Raw genomic sequence first — 14535 nt, forward strand, 5'->3', positions numbered from 1 at the left:
ATTTGTTAGATATTGGCAATAAGATTCTCTTTATTTAATCTTTTTTTCTCTCTCTTTTAGTGAGTGTTGGAGAAGTTGGAGGTGCAGCTGTAGCAATGGAAATAATCTGATTCCAGAAGGGTTGAAAAACTTTCCCCAAAACCTCTTCCTGGTGAGCCTTCTGGGCACCAAGTTCTGTCATTAAAATCCCATTATTTTTGCCTCCAAGAAAAGAGTCATCTTTTCTCTTTAGCACCAGTTAGTTTAAAATACTTAGGGCCTTCATGGAAAGATAAAGCACTACTCTGGTTATATTGGGGTTAGGAAGGAGCCTCAGGAGGACAGATGGGTAGCACACGAGGGGATCCTGAGACCCTGAGGGTAGGAGAGGCCCCACAGTATGTCCGTGTGTCAGGACTGGCAGAGGACTGTCCTGGTCTTAGGATGTGAGGACAGAGCCACAGACAAAGACAGATCAAAATGTGACAAATGTGAAGGAAATTTTATCTAGAGTCAGATCTCTGTGCAGATGAAATAGAAATATATTAATTGTGACTTGATTTAAAATTTAAATGCATGGGCTTTGGGGATGAACCATCTGAAAGTGCTTTATAATAACCATTAGGTTTCCATTTAAAATTTAGCCTTTGTGTCTGAAGGCACATAGAGAGCATACTTTGATTCAAACTTCCAATACCAATGACTTATTTTACTTTTTGGAGCAAATAATAAATCAGAAACCAGAAAGTTATCAGAGAAATTTATAAATGAGCTTAAGAAACAAAACAATTTTAAGTATAATTGAAAAATAAGAGTGAATAAATTATTACATTCTTTAAAATTATTTAAAAATACCTCCTTTAATTTCAGAAATCAAAATTAACATAAATATTATTATCTGCTAAAGACACTGTGTCAACCTGTAGGCCTATACCTGTCTCAAAATTGGAAATGCATGAAGGTGAGCAAGTAAGAAAACTGGTTTTCTGAATACATTTTTATTTTTAATTGATAAATAAGTTGATTGTTCTAAGGTTCTAAACCCATTCATATTGCAGGAAATATTACTAAGCATTTATTAAATATAATCAAGTTGTTACATGAAAATGTTCCTGATTCTATGTGGTAGACGCTGTAATCTCCATTTTACAGAGGAGAAAACTACAAATTTGAGAGACTCGGCCTGACCACCCTCCAGCTTAAGGCTGGAGCATAGGGGCAATTGGGGGATTTTGAGAGGGAATTAAAAGCACTGACTTTGCTTAGATGGTATTTCTCATTGGTACTTAATAATTTCAAAGCAAACATTTGCTTGAAAGTAATTGTAACAGGTTACCTTAAACCTCCCTTGAACTATCATCCTATGATCAGGCACAAAATTATATAACTAAAAATTTTCTGCAAACCAACTTCTCCCATAAGTGGTCACCAACTTCTTATATTCAAGTGACTATTCATTCATTACAATCCTATTTTTTTCCTTAGTGTTTGAGGAAACAGGAAGAGAATTTCAAGTTCAAGCCAAGCCTTTAATGGATACAACTACTAATTTTCAACTCATTCATTTATTCACTCATTCAATGACTATTGAGAGCCTATTGTAGACTAGAGGTAATTCTTGCTACTGAAGATAAATGAGGCCCTATTCCTTATGAGATTCATATATTAGTAGGAAAAAGAGATACCAGATAGATGGTAGAGATGATTGATAGATAGATAGATAGATAGATAGATAGATAGATAGATAGATAGATAGATAGATAGATAGATGGATGGATGGATGGACAGACAGACAGACAGACAGACAGACAGATAGATAGATGATTGATAGATAGATAGATAGATAGATAGATAGATAGATAGATAGACAGACAGTAGACAGACAGAGAGACATGTTGATGTGTTCCTGTGGCAAAAACTGAGCACTATCACCGAGTAACTACTATCTCCTTTGTCAGTAAGTTAACATCTGGATTTTCACTGGGCACAGGGCCACCCAGAATAAAACCTAGTTTCCTATCCTCTCTTCAGTAATGGATAGCTATGCTTACAATGGGATATAAGGAAAAGAGGTCGAGCAATATCAGGACATGTTCTGAAGGTGAGACAGTCCCTTGTTCATTACTTTCTCTTTTTCCTGCTAACTGAAATGTAAATGAGCTGATTGGAGCAGCCATTTAGGCCCAAAAGTTCTGTATTTTAGGAATAATGGAGCAAAATGTTAGCTAGAAAGCAACTGAGTCCCTGGTGACTGTATCAGTCACACCCACTCTATCCTAGATTATTTACTTCTGATCTAAGTTTGCATATGAGAAAAACAAATTTCCATCTTTTTAAAATTTTTTTGTGGAAGGTTTTCTGTTAACTCCCATTCGACTTTCATCTTAACTAGATGGAAAATGCTAAGAAAAATGAAGCACAGTAAGGGATTGGAGACCTGCACCGTGTAATAAAACAGGGCGACTGGGGGTGGATGTTGCAAGGAGTCAATAGCTTAGCACAGTCCTGACCACCCTAGACAGGGAGCCATGTGAGTTGGGGGAAAGCATGTTCCAGCAAGTAGGAAATAGTGAAAGGAAAAACCCAGAAATGGGAACATGCTGCTGTGTTCAGAGACCAGTAAGGACACCACCCTGACCCATTGTCCCAACAGGAACCCTTGCTCCAGACCTCGCAGTGACGGGTCAACTTTGTAGGCTGTTCTCTCCAGTGCCTTTAATCCTGACCCATTTATGAGCCTCAGCTTTTGCTCAGGTGACTTCATGGCTCAGCCTCTACTGCTCACTTCAAAATGCACACCCCACTCACTATTCAGGTATCACCCACCTTTTCTGAAAAAATGGGGTAAGTTCTCCTGCTTAAAGTGTGGTTCTATTTGTCCATTCCCAGTGCTCTTTTCTTCTTGAAACTCTTATTATTGCCTGTACTTTAATTTTAACTGTTATCATCTATCATTCTGTTCAAAATCATGTGTCTCTTGCCACCTCCACTAGATGTAGCATCAGAACTAAATCCTAGGAAGTTTTCAATATTTCTTTGGCTATTATCTCTTCCAACCAAAACTTCTCAAAAAAAAAAAACTTTCTGTATGTTCATTCAACCATCTCACACATTAGAAACACAATGGAGAGAACCTAATCTCTCTCGGGTCCTCCCTTTCGCCAGGAAGATATGAGTAGCTGAAGTATTTGGAGCTATATATAGTCGGTTGATGTCAGCTGGATGCCAGTCTCTTCAGAAAGGCTCAGTCCCCAATTTGAGTCAGAGCTGGGGACCATGCCGTCCCAGGCTCAAGGATAAAAACCATCGGGCCCAAGTGCCATTCATATTCCATCTTCAGTCTTTCCTCCACAAATTGGGACTCATCCCTGCTGAAAAGCACGGTCAGAGAGCAAGGTGAGTATATTGCTTCCTAAAATATTTTATTAGTCAGTTGTCCCAGGAAGTGCAGAGTCGTGACTCATTAATGGACATTGTTTGCTTTAAAAGCTAGCTGTTGATGCCTGTATTAAAACGTCACCACCAAAGAGTTCTGGTTTAATCTGGGGTCCTTTCTTCATTCTGACAGTTTGCTGGAATTGATGTGGTATGGTAGTGGTACATGTGAATGCCAGTAAGAAAACAATGACAGTAAAATAAACTGTGGAAAAGAGAGAGGGCGGGGAAAGGATGCCAGTGATTCCGTTGTCTCTCCCAGCCTGGTGATCATTGCACTGGCGTATACATAAGCCCCACCTGGGACGCTCAGTGCCATCCTCTGTCCACCGTGACATTGTCTGTCGATGAATACCATGCTCTGTCATCAGACAGGGAATGCATGTTAAAGTCCTTCAGTAGAAAGCAATAATAAAGTCTTAATACAGAACAAACACACTCTCAATGGGACAATTATAAACCACTCCAAATGAGCTGTTCACACTGCTTCAATAATGCTCCTTTATTTTTAACAGGGAGACAAAAAAAAAAAAAAGCCATGCTATCACATAGTACCATGGTGAAGCAGAGGAAGCAGCAAGCTTCAGCCATCATGAAGGAAATCCATGGAAATGGTACCAATAAAAATCCTTCCCCGCAATAACATAGCTCAGCATGAATAGAGACTCTTCCTGCTGTTATTTAATATTCTCTAGTTTACTTCCTCTCAATTCTTGCTGTTCTGCTGTAACAATCTTGGAGCTGGGAGGGGGGTAGAACAGCCTATGGTAACTGATCTTTTTCAGTCATCCTTTCTCATTTGGAAGCTATTTTCAGATGAACAACTGCTCTAAAGGAATGAAGCAATCTGACAGCTGATGTACATTCTGCTTGGTTTGTCTTTCCCATTTCGCGTTATCAGTTAATATCACCTGCAATTCTTTCTTGGACAGGGTTCATACAACCTTGTCTTCATAGTTCATCCCACATGGCATATCTTGGCTTCTTTTACCTTATACTACAGAACGCATTCAAAATAGGCTTGGTCATTCTTTTCTTTAAAAAAGTTGTTAATCAAATGGGAAGTTAAAGTCATTGTGAATGTCTTTAACCCTAAAATCAATCTTCACATTTAGTATTTAATTTTCCAAGGTATTTTGCATGGATGTCTATTTTTATTAACAATTTCTAGGAAAATGCACAGTTTTCATAAAGCTTATGACAGATGTTTTTTAATATAAATTAAATGTGAAAATGATATTCTACTCCTTTTTCTTAAGTGCTAGCAAATGTCTCTATACATTTTCACTGTTTTAGGAGAAATTCAACTTTGTTCACGACCAAAGGGTAGCAACAATTTGAAAAGTGAGTAAGTAGAATATCCCAGGCCCCTAAAAGGGCTGACTTGAGACTTTTCAGATTTATTTGTGGAGCAAGTCTTCAGGGTTTTCCTTACTTCCCCTTTATTGACAAGGGATGTAACCTTTCACCTGAGCAGTACTGAGACTAGAGGCATGTGATCTGGTGGGAGTGGCCAGCAACATTGGTAAGTACAGCATTTTTATATTTCGCCTTCCATAAAGCAAGCCAAATAGAACCAAGCAAAGATTGTTTTAGATGTTCCTTACACAATGTGGTCCTGTTTAACAGCTTTTGTAGTGAAGTTTTATTTTCTATTTTCTGCAATACAAAATCACCATACTGGATTCAACTTAGTTCCCATGTTTTACTACGATGTCAGACTGGCTTGGAATAGAGTGAAATCATCCTGAATCCTGTCTCAGAACTGAAATTTTTCCAATCCACAGTTCTAAAACTCATGCTTCTTTTAACTTTGTATGCGTCTTTGTGTTTCCTGCTTCAGGTAGTTTATTTGAAATTGCTTTTATAGTGTTTTTGGATCAATATGGCAAACATCAGTTATGTTTTGAGTTTGAAACTAAATTATTTTCCTTAAAACTTCACTTGGCATAAATTATCATTTCCAATGGCTCACACTCACAGGCATAAATCACTTGATCTATTTAATGTATTCCTACTTCATATCACGTGTGGAATTCTACTCTGTGTTTTTCCTGATACAGACCTACAGGGGGAAGAATATTTTCCTTTTTTATAACAACTTTGGTGTTCATGAAATACAATGGAAAAAATACAATTATATTTCAAGGGTGAAAAAAGAAACCTCCCAAAGTTACTACCTCACCACTAGTATCTCCTAGCCATATAAAGCCTACTGATGTCCTCCCTGAGTCACGGGTCGAGTTCCAGCCCAGTGAGTGCAGTCACATGCCCTGTCCTTGTTTAGAGGTCAAGCATTCCAGATAATGCTGGGATAATCACAGACTCTTTCTCAACTCATCTCAGATAAAACAGCTCTCATTCTCTATGAAACAATTTAAATAATTTCCCTTTCGTGTTTTCTCTGACATCTTATAGGGAACTTGATTTTTGTCTATGACATGGTGTTTAGAGATCCGGAACAAGGGGGTTATAATTATTTTCTAAGGATATAGAAATGCCACGTGGATGCAGGGAAACTTTTTGGGGAATAGTCCTCCAAACTTTCCAACACTTCACAGCAGCAATAATCTGGATTATTTAAAATATAGCTTGCAACTATTTTGATCTTAATTAGAAGAGAAGGAAAATCAAATTTGGGTTAGATTTCCCTGTATAAAACATAAGGGAATGACATTCTCAAAGCTTTCTCCTACCTCCTTCTCCCCTTGAGCATCAGGATTTTTGTTGTTGTTCTAGCTCACTTATTTTCTATATCACTTTCCAAGAATATTTAACCTGGAAAAGAATAAAATGTGACAAGGTGATGGCTAAATTGCTTGTCATCTAAACAGGAGCTGGAAGTTTAGTCCACCTCTTGTCAGAAGAGAGACCACAGCTGGTGAACCTTTGAGTCAGTAAGGAAAAGAATCAAAAAAGGAACATTTTATGTTTATTTAATTTTTTTCTAATAGCATTATTCATTTTTGTACAATATTTGATTTCTCCCCTCAGGTGTAACCCCCATAAATCTCCCATTACCACCTCACTCATGATCCATCATCACAATCCCATGTGCTCTTCCTTCCTCTGTTTTGACCCCTCCCTCCCCCTGCCCTGCTGTGTGTCTCAAATCTATAATTTGCCTGCCAGTTTCATCTTTTTTTTCTCTGACCCTTTGTACATTTCCCTATACCTTCTATAAGTGAAACCATCCGATAGTTTTCTTTTTCCTTCTGACTTATTTTACTGAGCATAATCCCTTCCAGCTCCATCCATGATGCTGCATTAGTCTATTTTTTTTTTTTTATTTCTGAGTAGTAGTCTATTGTGTATATATGCCACAGCATTTTGATCCAGTCATTTGTTTTGGGCGTTTAGATCATTTCCATGTCTTAGCTATTATAAATAGTGCTGCAGCAAACAGCAATGCTGGTTACCTTTTGAATTAATGTTTTTGTGTCCTTTGGGTAGATTCTGAGGAGTAGAATTGTTGGGTTATATGGTAGCTCCAGTTTTAGTAATCTAAGGGTCCTCCACATAGCTTTCAATAGTGGTTGGACCAGATTGTATTCCCACCAACAGTGTAAAAGGGTTCCAAAAAGGTAACATTTTAAATCAGAGCACTCATTCCATCTGAGGGAGAAATAATCACAAAGAATTACTGAAAAAAACCCTATTTATATAGGCCAAAATACTTAAGACTGGGTCAAATGAGTAAAATATACCTAACCACACTAATTATACCCCAAATGTTACTCATTATGGATCCACTATGGTTTTGGTGAGCAAATATACTACATTCCCAACAGGTAATTAATAAAAAGTATCCCTTAGCACCAAGACTGCAAACTTGCAAACTGAACATCCTTCCTATCATCTCACAGTCATCATCATCATCATCATCGTCGTCATCATCATCATCATCATCATCATCATCATCATTGTCATCATCTTCATGAGCATAATCAATATTAGAAGGAGGCCAGCTGGTGGTATTAGCTGTTTTCTGTCATGGTTGTGAAACACAACCTCCGTGCTCTAGACAGAAGCATCAGAGTTGCATTACCATCACCTGAAAATAGGCGATTTTCTCTGCAAGAAAAGATGGCTTGTAATAGCCCTGTGCCCCCCCAGCTCTATTAATCACCCCTAAATCTAAATCTAAACATGCTCTTCGGGTGTTATGTTCTTCTCACTCAGGAACTTGAATTCTGATAGAAGGATGAACCATAGGGAGTAATAACTTGATAGAAAAAGAGAAGGGGGCATGGAATGAAACAGAGAGACAATCTAGAGCAGCTGCTATCTGTTCAGCAGTGAGGGGGAAAGCAATTGGAATTATATGACCATAGATGACTGAGCCATTGTGCCCCTGATCTTAAGCTCAGGTCTTGCTCACAGTTCAGAGAAAGTTTCCTAGGCCTGGAGATGCCTCCTTAGGCTGCCCTAGTTCCCAATAGCTTTTTCATGTGGGCTCTGAGAGGGCTTTTTGGTATGTGCTTTGGTTTGGGTTTTTTTTCCCCTTCATGACTGGTGAACAGATTTTCCCAGCTCACAGAAGAGGACTGGGCAGATTGTTTTTGCGATTTCAGGAAAAGAGTTTAGCTTTGTGGTCTGAAAACAGGAAGCCCAGGTTCTAAATGGAGAGCTGTTGCTGACAGGGCTCTTGACTAGACCAGATTCCCAGTGAGGAGGGCAGATTCGCTGATACACCGAATTCTGAAATTCCTGATTCCGAGTGACTGTGCCATGTGTCGAAGACAAATGTCGGGGTATTGGAGTTTTTCACCATTAGAGGCAATGATAATATTGACATAAATGACAAGGGCGGTTTGAAAAGTGCAGAGTAGAAAATGTCGTATTTGTTACGAAATACGACGTGCAACCTCTTTTACTTTTCCTACATCAGCATATCTTAGACTGTATTAAACATGTCATTAGATTTCTTTGCTGTTCTTTTCTATCTTAATGTGCTTAAGCTCTCCTAAGCTATATTAGATATGTCTGTTTGTGTAACTCAATCCTGTAAATTAATATTGGTCACCTCAGATCTCTAATGCTTATAGATTTATGTGGCTATTAAGTGATAATATTTTGGCTAATAGAAAAATTTTCAAAACTCTGTAAAATGTTCTTAGATTTAAATCAAGGCACAGAAAGATGAAATGGGAAAATAATAAATCCCAGATGGGTTTCTTCCTTAAAAAAAAACAAAACTATTTGTGTGTAGAAAAACTAGGGTATAGGTCAGAGGTGCTGGGGCAAGGGGAGGGGGTTGAGAGGATTCACCAGAGACAGAGTGGGGAGCAGAGCAGGCAGATCTACTGAAATACAATGCTGAGGCGAACAGCAGCTGAGACAGGAGAGGTCTGCTGCACCATGTGGGTTGCTCCCTGGCGACCAGGGATCGAACTCATGCTGCAGTGACTGGTGATAGCTTGATAGAGCTGTGTCTTTAACCCATGTGCCACGAGGGAGCCCCCCCAGATGTGTTTCAAAAGCATCATATAAATGTACAGAAATGTATTAAAACATTTTTATCAACAATATTTGTATGAATACTATTTTTATCAGTAGTATCAATAAGTATTCAAAAGCATAGTCTGAGGGCCTCCCTGGTGGCCCGGGAGGTTGAACGCAATGCTATGAAGCTATCCACGGCCTCTGCAGTGTGGGTTCCATCCCAGCCAGCTGGGGAGATACCCACATGGTGCAGCAGACCTCTCCTGTCTTGCCCGCTGCTCCCCTCAGCAGTGTATTTTGGTCAGTTCTGTTCCCCACTGTCTCTGGTGAATCCTCTCACCCCTCCACACATCTGGTCTGTACCCTAGTTCTTGTATGCATGAATAAATAAATCTTTCAAAAAAAAAAAAAGCATAGTCTGGCCTATGGTTGTCCATGTAATATGTATATATGGATTTTGCTTCATGCAATAATGCATGTTTATAGGCTATCATGTGATCTACATAGGCCAATTATCTGTAAACAGAAGAGAGTCCTGTGCCAGAGAAAATCTCTTGACTGCAGCCATGCTCATACAGTGAATCAGAGGCAGGGTCCTCCCCTCCACCAGCATGCAGCTGCCGGAGGGCCTTGGTGAAACAGTTGATAAAGGTACCCACTGATGCAAAATTAGAGTCTCTATCTAATTATTTAACTCTGGCACGTTCAAAGTTTTTGACTAAAAATACAACACTTCCTGTTCACATGTAAGTCTGCTATGTTTCTCAGTGCTAACCCATAGTCAGTGTCAAAAAGAGAGTGTTCCCTTTCGGAGGAATTTACATCCTGTGTGTGCTCATAAGATTACACACTGAAGCAAGGTGTGAAAGTGGACTAATGACACTTTCAAAGGTCACTGGTGTTCTCCCAACAGAAAGCAAAATTTTCCATCTGGTTTATAATAATCATAGTAACTGTGGCTCCTAGATATAAGAAGTAAAAGGAAAACATACTGAAAGATCAAAATCTTTGAACTTTTTGGTGTAAGATTTTAAATGTTAACTGCAGAATATGGTACATTTGGGATCACTACTGAGAAAGAATACTGGTACCAATCGTTTAATATTTCTAGGAGATTACAAATGGGGGGGTTGTGGAAATTAGTTTGATGACGCTTAAGACCCCAAAGTTATATATCTGTATCTTTTCCTAACTAGGTATTTAATTATTCAAAAATAATCGATTTCCCAGGAATAGTAGCAAAATGCAATTCATTTCTATAAAATATTTTAAAAATCGATGGAAAACGCTGCATCACTAGCAATGACTTCAGTAGGAAAGTATGTCTGGCAACATTATTTTCAATAGATGATCTAATGCTGTAAAGACAAGGTTCTAATCCGTCAGAGCAAGGACGTGTATTCTGAATAAGTTATATCATTTATCAGGCATTCAGGATAAATACACTGTGAGACCCTGAACAGAATAAAGGGCAGGGAACAGCTGAACTGGACTCTATGTGCTTGTTGACAGAGTTCTTCATGAAAGTTTAAGTAATGGGAGTGCCCGTATAGTCAGTAGGCTCCAAGGCCATAAACGGCTGAAAACTCCTTCTCCAGTTATAGCAGAAATTAGCTATTGTAAAGAAATGGAAGAAAATCTCGAGAATTTTAGTTATGTCTTTTGTTGTCTGCTTATAGAAAATGCGTTGACTTAATATATTCCCATAGGCAGTAGTGTGCTAGTAGATACTTAACAACTGGTTCTCTGTGGGAGAAATGCTTTGGTATGTAGAGCTGGCCAGTCTCTGAGAAATAAACACTCTCACTATGCCCAGTTTCAAGCTACCACGAGAGATGCACTGGATACTGGGTTGGGAAGAGGTACACAATGGTGTAAGGTTACGTTGCATTTCTACCATGTAGATATTGCTTTGTTTTTTTCCTGTGATTTCTCTATTAAGTTGACTCAAGTTGAATAATACGCATGTTCAGGGCCTCCCCGGTGGCGCAGCGGTTGAGTGCAGGGTTGCGAAGTTGGCCGCGGCCTCTGCAGCACCGGTTTGATCCCCGGCTGCTCCCTGGCCACCGCAGGAGGGTCCCACATGGCGCGCAGACCTCTCCTGCTGCCCGCTGCTCCCCTCAGCAGTGTACTTCATCAGTCTGCCTGTTCTGTTCCCTGCTCTGGCTCTGGTGAATTCTCTCACCCTCCCACGCTTCTGACTGTACCCAGTGCTTGTATAAATAAATAAATAAATCTTAAAAAAAATATTAAAAAAAATAATAATAATACTCATGTTCACTGTGTTTGCTGCTGGCTCACAGATACCAAGAACATTTAGTGATCCGCCCTAGGAGTCAGTACAGATTTGCTCTTCACGAACTTGTCATCCAGAGTCTCTGGCCCCCAAGACCCAGGCAACTCACTGTCCACTCCTTACAGGGCAGGAGGAGAAAATTTAGGCTTAAAGGAGGTAAAGTGGAGTATGAAGAATAAGCAAAGAGTTTGAGGGTCGGCAAAATACTTTGTGTGTCTTCTTTTTCCATTTTGTCTTTGATGATGCCTCTTTTTTGTATAAATTTACTAAATGTAGTTGGTTGCATTGCTAATTGCTTCTTGGTATCCCCTGTTACTGAGGGTGGGAAGTTCCTTGGGCTTCTATTGCACACCTATTCATGGTAGCCACGTCAGTGTCAGCTGCAGAACTTTGCTAAAGAGGAGTGATAAGGGGCCTCTCCGGTGGCGCAGCGGTTGAGCGCTGGGTTGCGAAGCTGCCCGCGGCCTCTGCGGCGCCGGTTCCATCCCCGGCTGCTCCCCGGCCACCAGAGGAGGGTCCCACATGGCGCGCAGACCTCTCCTGCCGCCCGCTGCTCCCCTCAGCAGTGTACTTCGGTCCTTCTGCCTGCTCTGCTCCCCGCTCTGGCTCTGGTGAATTCTCTCACCCTCCCGCGCTTCTGACTGTACCCAGTGCATGTATAAACAAAACAAACAAACAAACAAATAAATAAATAAAACATGCCTCTATTAAAAAAAAATAAAAAAAAAAAGAGGAGTGATAGGTCCTAAGAATCCCACTGAGTCTGTGGCTAGGGCTATGCCCATTTTTTCATCCTGCTGCTCTCTTCTTGTCTCTTCTTTAAGGACCCCTTAACATATTTTTTTGTGGACCTTCATCAGTGAGCTGATTATCTGTGGAGGGTAACTAAAGCAGTGAGCATGTTTTTAAATTGAAAATGACAAAGTCAAGAACCAACTGACCTAAATAATAAAAGGAATTTACTGGTCCATATACTTGAAAGATTCAGAGATCTGGTAGGGCTTCAGCAAGTAGCCAATGTCTACCACCAAGTCTACTGCTATTCTGCTTTCGTTATGAGCTTCACTCCACGGCTGGCTCGGCCATTCTACCAAGTACTTGCCAACAGTTTCCCAGGTAATATACTTCCATATATATATGCAGCAGGAAAGAAAATACTGGCACATCCCCCTGCAGAGAAATGACTTGACAGTCACTCCTGTGGGCCTAGATCAGGTCATGTAGCAGTTCCTGCATGAGTCAAAGGTGGTTCATTCCTGCCAAACATACTTCAGAAGAGTATTATGAATCTCGGGGGCCAGAATTCACTAAGTCACTTGGTTATTTCAGAGATGTTGGTGGAATCAGCTTGTATGAGGGACCATTAGAAAGAGGGAAATGGCCTGGAAATATTTTCTCAATTTTTTGTCTTGAGTCCCCAGGTTAAACTTATACCATAACTCGAAATTTAGAACTCATGGAGATTAACATAATGATATGTTATTACGTTTTCTAGTGCCTCTATTTTCATTTGACTCTTCATAATGACTCACACTGGTAACAGGATGGAGGGAAAGTTGCATCCCTGAATTAGTTTCCTTGTAGAAAAACTATGTAGTTTTTAGTGTAAGGACAAAGATCCCAGTCCTGCAAAAACCTTTCACCTCTGCATTTTCTATTGGTTGCATATTTGGGGACCTTTTATTATTTCTTCAAATTATCCCACTAGGATGCTTTTTCAGGGAAAACAATTTAAAAACTTTATTAATAACATATAATTACATTGCAGAGATTGTATATTTCATTAAAGGACAAACATTTGGTTTTCAATGTTAATAATTTATTTTCTCATTCTCTCTCTCATTGCCAATGGAATTATTTTAAGAAGAATTTACAGAAGAACTCTCCATTTGTATTAGTATACACATTACTATATCTCTTCCATCCTTTGTGATCTAAAAGGAACTCACTATTTTGATTCCAGCATCAAAACACTGAATAGCCCCACCACACCATGATCGTACTCTCTGGTATATTGAGGGATAGATTCATAGACACTGAGAAATAACCCAGATCTCCTTTCCTGTCCAAGCACACAGTAGCAGAGATGGCAAACACACAAAAGACAAAGGTGAATATTCCCTGTAGAGCTCAGCAGAGCTGACAAGCAATTCCTCTTCTATTCTGCTCTGTACAGAGTGTTCCGATTCCTCTTTCATTGGTTATTTTTTGCCATCCCAGGGGAACTGTAACACACAGCAATTTTGGGGTTTTTGCACACTAGAGAGTCAGACAAATCTCGCCTACATTGCTTTACAAAAAGCTATGAAGTTTTTAAGTTGCAATTTTAGAAAATTAATAAACTTTATTTCTCAGATAAATGGAGCCGAAAGTATGAATCTTTTCCATATACCCCTTCCTCTCCCTGACACAGTTTCCCCTAGTATTAACATCTTGTATTAGGGTGGCATACTTGTTACATTTGATGAACCAGTGTGGTAACATCTTGCAAACCTATAGTACAATATCACAACCAGACTGTTGATACTGATACAGTCAAGAGACTCCTATCAATCACTATCTACTCAATGGAATTATCAGAGGCAATTTAGAAGTACTTCAGTGGGTAAAGGTCCAAAAATGGATCCATTTATGTCAAAAGGGACAAGTTATTGAAACACAGTACATTGGTAAATCTCCAGAGAATTACAGAGTTAAAAAAGCCAATTACAGAAGCTTATATAGTACATGTGTTGGTCTGTTGACTAGTGAGAACAGTCTTTGGTTGGAATTTTATGTTGGCACCTGTTGGTTTTTCTGGGTTGTTGGTCCATCTTTGGGTAAATGAGGCTTATGGAAAACCCAGAGAATTTACCACCATGTTATTCCTTGGGTTTAGAGGTCCCAAACTGGTCTTCTCTCCACCTTTCAGAGGCTACTTGTGCTTGTTTTATACGTAATGTCAAGGATTTTTAGTAGTACTTGATAGATGTATAGTTAAAAGCATACCTACTCTCTCTTCCTAGAAGCAGAACTACTGATGTTATAAGTTTTAGAATCAGTGGCGCTCCTCTCCATTCAACATGAAAATATGCAAACAAATTAATTTTTTAAAGCAAAGTGGAAATAAAATTTAATAAGTAATTCTGTTGTTGTACCCTAAATACTTCCCAAATTCTAATCACTAGGGTCAATTTGTCAAATCAAGGACTGTTGCCCCAATTAATCTAGAATGATTATTTTACTAATGGTCCAATTTTTCTTCCTATAAATCTAATAGCAGTCCATAGTGGCAAAAGAATGGTGTGGGTTACACAAAAATTTATTCCTCAGGGCAAGTAAAAGATTTCATCTGTAAAGGATTTTAGAAATGTTCTTCAATACTAGAGATAGAAAGCAGC

At 39.3% G+C, this 14535-nt stretch overlaps 1 protein-coding gene across 1 annotated transcript in view; it reads left to right on the plus strand.

The window, feature by feature from the left end:
- Positions 1–3952: 3952 nt before the first annotated feature.
- MYOZ2 (myozenin 2) overlaps positions 3953–14535 on the plus strand; it is a gene marked incomplete at both ends in the record, with an annotated part of 32541 nt that continues 21958 nt past the window's right edge. Inside the window, one exon of the mRNA XM_084252398.1 lies at positions 3953–4028. Within this exon, the coding sequence (XP_084108524.1) occupies positions 3953–4028 (76 nt within the window). The remainder of the gene's footprint in view (positions 4029–14535) is intronic.

This window comes from Talpa europaea (assembly GCF_964194135.1).
Source record: "Talpa europaea genome assembly, chromosome: 13".
Lineage (NCBI taxonomy): Eukaryota > Metazoa > Chordata > Mammalia > Eulipotyphla > Talpidae > Talpa > Talpa europaea.